The 3,225-nt window shown below is 44.9% G+C and overlaps 1 protein-coding gene across 1 annotated transcript; it reads left to right on the top strand.

Moving 5' to 3' along the window:
• The first annotated feature begins 1,999 nt into the window (after positions 1 to 1,999).
• LOC108763954 (uncharacterized) lies at positions 2,000 to 2,485 on the top strand. Its single transcript, XM_018511919.1, has one exon. It carries the CDS (start codon positions 2,000 to 2,002, stop codon positions 2,483 to 2,485), a length of 486 nt encoding a protein of 161 aa, XP_018367421.1.
• The last annotated feature ends 740 nt before the right edge of the window (positions 2,486 to 3,225 follow it).

Below are 3,225 nucleotides of genomic sequence, written 5' to 3'. Positions count from 1 at the left end.
CCGCCGCATGCGAGGGGCTGACTCGTGCCTCGGGCGGGTCCCGAGTATGTATCATGTGAATTGCCAGTCCTTTCTTCCTCACTTTTCTGAATTCTCTGATTATTTTTATCAGACAAGGTTCGACATCATTGCAATGTCTAATACGTGGCTTAAACCCCACGTCCCTAACGCGATGGTCGAGCTCTCAGGCTATCGTTTGGTAAGGTATGACAGAGAGGGAAGGGGGGACGGAGGAGTTGGCGCTTTCATTCGTTTTGGCATTGGTGTGTCTGTTCTCGCGTCTTCCCCCATGCTATACTGTGGCCGGTCGGAGTACTTAATTCTGAGATTGTCTAGTAAGAGGTGTAAGCCTTTCTTATTGGCTATAGTTTACCGACCGCCCAAGGTCGGACATCTCTCGGATTTTTGCATTGTGTCACTTGGAGTTTTCTCCCCTCATTCTCGGCGGCTGCAATTATCGGTGATTTTTATATTGACCTAAATCGGTCCTCATTCGACTCCGACTTCCTGCAAAATTTTTGTACAGGTAATCACCTATTCTTAGTCCCCTTCCTAAACACATATCACTCTGCATCCTATAATTCAAGAATAGATCACTGCCTAGTTAGCGATGCTTCTCTTGTTGATTGTTTCAACCAACAACCGCTATCGTTCCTCTCAAATTATGATCTTATAGAGGTCACTCTAAATCTTCGCGTACATCGCTTTCAACCGCACTTTATTACGATCAGAGACTACTCAAGGTTTAATCTTGACTTCTTCCAGCACTCGCTCTCCTTATTAGACTGGACCGCGATCTTATTGGCACCTTCAGTTGATGCAAAAATCACAATTTTCAACAACTATATCGCTAACACTCGTGATGCCTTAATCTCTGCTCGATCTTTCATAGCCAGACGTCCCCCAGCACCCTGGCTCAATAACTCTATTCGACAGCTTATGCGTAAGAGGGACGTAGCTAGACGGGTTTACCAAGCATATCCTTCGCCTGAGAGGCACGAAATGTTCCGGTCATTACGTAACGCAGTTATGCTTCAGATAGATATCGCCAGGAGTGCTTATCTGAGGCATCGGTTTCGGCTCGCCTCCACCCTCGCTCAATTATGGTCTGAGCTGCGATCTTTGGGCTAAATCAAGGTCATCCAACCAGCACCTAGATATTCCTCTTGATCAACTCAACTCATTCTTTGCCACCTCTCATATTTCCTTCTCTTCAGGGTCTCCTCCTCCCTCCCCTTGCTCTAGAGCTCCCTTTTCTATAGATCTTTCTTCTTCCTCTCACCTCTCTCCAAACAGTACCTTAACCCTCCCCTCAATCTCAGATCCTTCGACCTTCTATTTTCTCCATATCACACATGAGATTCTGCAGGCTGCTCTCCGGAAGAGCTCATCTACCTCTTTCGGAACTGACGGAATTAATCGGCGCCTTATATGAGACAGTCTACCCATCACCTTTCCAATCATACTCGATCTCTTCAACTGTTCCCTTAACTCCTCAATCTTCCCCTCTGCCTGGAAACAATCTCACATTGTGCCTCTACCTAAGACCAATACTCCCTCATCTCCTTCTCATTACCGCCCAATATCCTTGCTCTGCTTCCTCTCCAAGGTGCTGGAACGTATCGTATATGATCAATTAGCCAGGCATCTACCGCTCCTCTGATGATCTACTCGATCCTCTCCAAACGGGCTTCTGCTCGGGTAGCAGCACTCAGACTGCTCTCCTTCGACCGAAGATGTTAGGCTTGCGATAGATAGAAGAATAATCACATTGCTGGTCCTATTCGACTTCACGAAGGCCTTCGACTCTGTTCCTCACGATCGCCTTTTACATAAATTGAAATGTTTCCGTCTTTCCGCACCAGTCCTTGATTGGTTCCATTCCTATCTATCAGGACGCTCACAGCGAGTGTGAGGGCCTGACGGCTCCTTTTCATCCTGGACATCAGTAACTGCTGGTGTCCCCTAGGGCTCAGTTATCGGTCCGCTCCTGTTCACCATGTACATAAATGACCTCAGGAACGTAATAACGCATTGCAAGCACATCCTGTATGCCGATGATCTACATTTTCCTCCACACGATATAGCGTCTGCTGTTGAGAGGGCGAGGGCTGACATTGCTGTGATGGAGTGGTGGGTCCTTAGCAATCGCCTTTCATTAAATGTCGGGAAGACTAAGGCGATTCTTCTGGGTTGCGCCAGATACACCAATGCTCTTTCACTAGCGAATATTGATCTCGAGCTGCACGGAGAGTCAATTGAATTGACGGACAGTATCAGGAATCTCGGCCTCAAAATTAGCGGGACTCTAAGCTGGTCAGATCATGTCCAAAGCATTGCAAATCGAGTCAACGGTGTACTCTGGGGACTTAAACGAAACAAAATCTGTCTGTCGGTTCCGTTGCGCACCCAGTTCGTCTCGGTGTTGATATTTCCGATATTCGATTACTGTGCGGCAGTACTAACTGATCTCACCGGTCAGTAAAAACTTCGACTAAAGCGCCTAATGAATGCATGTATACGCTTCATTCTGAATTTGCGGAGAGACGAGCACATCTCTGAGTATTATAATTCCTTAGGATGACTGTCCACGGACAATCGCAGAACCTTTTTAATTGACTGCCTACTCTACTCTATCATCCGACTTAGATCCCCTCCTTACCTCTCCTGTGATTTCCACCCTCAAGTCCGTCTCCGTGACAGTTTGCGGGCCCTCTCCTCGGAACTGGCTGTTCCCTCCTGCCGAACCACAACGCTCCTTTTTAAGTTCAGGGTCAATTTTCTGGAACTCGCTACTCGTTAATCTTAGAAGTGCCAAATCACTTCCTGAATTTAGGCAAGTACTTTTCTGCCACCTATGGGGGGAGGGTCAATTACCCAACTAACCCACTGATCGACTATTTATGGTCCTCAGTTAGATGTGTTCGTCTGTGGATAAATTCAATGCTTAATAGTTTACGCTGTAATACACTTACTTTTTTATAATTTTTAAAATTTTTGTTAATTTTTGCTGCTTTTTAATTAATCCTACATTAATTTCATTTTTATTTTACTTAAAATTATGTGTTCTCTTGATGTTCTAAAAATTTTTGTAGTTTGTGATAGTTTTTATACTCACTGTTATCATGTGTGCTCTTGATGTTCTCAAAATTTTTGTAGTTTGCGACACTTTTTATACTCATTGTTATTTTTTGTTCTCTTTATCTTCTAAAAAATATTGTCAAT

This window comes from Trachymyrmex cornetzi, unplaced genomic scaffold, assembly GCF_001594075.2.
Source record: "Trachymyrmex cornetzi isolate Tcor2-1 unplaced genomic scaffold, Tcor1.1 scaffold3880, whole genome shotgun sequence".
Classification (NCBI taxonomy): domain Eukaryota; kingdom Metazoa; phylum Arthropoda; class Insecta; order Hymenoptera; family Formicidae; genus Trachymyrmex; species Trachymyrmex cornetzi.
Note: the sequence above shows the minus strand (reverse complement) of the source record. Positions and strands in the feature narration are given on the sequence as shown.

Bases quoted from the DNA above. Each gene is read 5' to 3' on its own strand.
- LOC108763954 (XM_018511919.1), top strand. From the start codon at position 2,000: ATGTACATAAATGACCTCAGGAACGTAATAACGCATTGCAAGCACATC.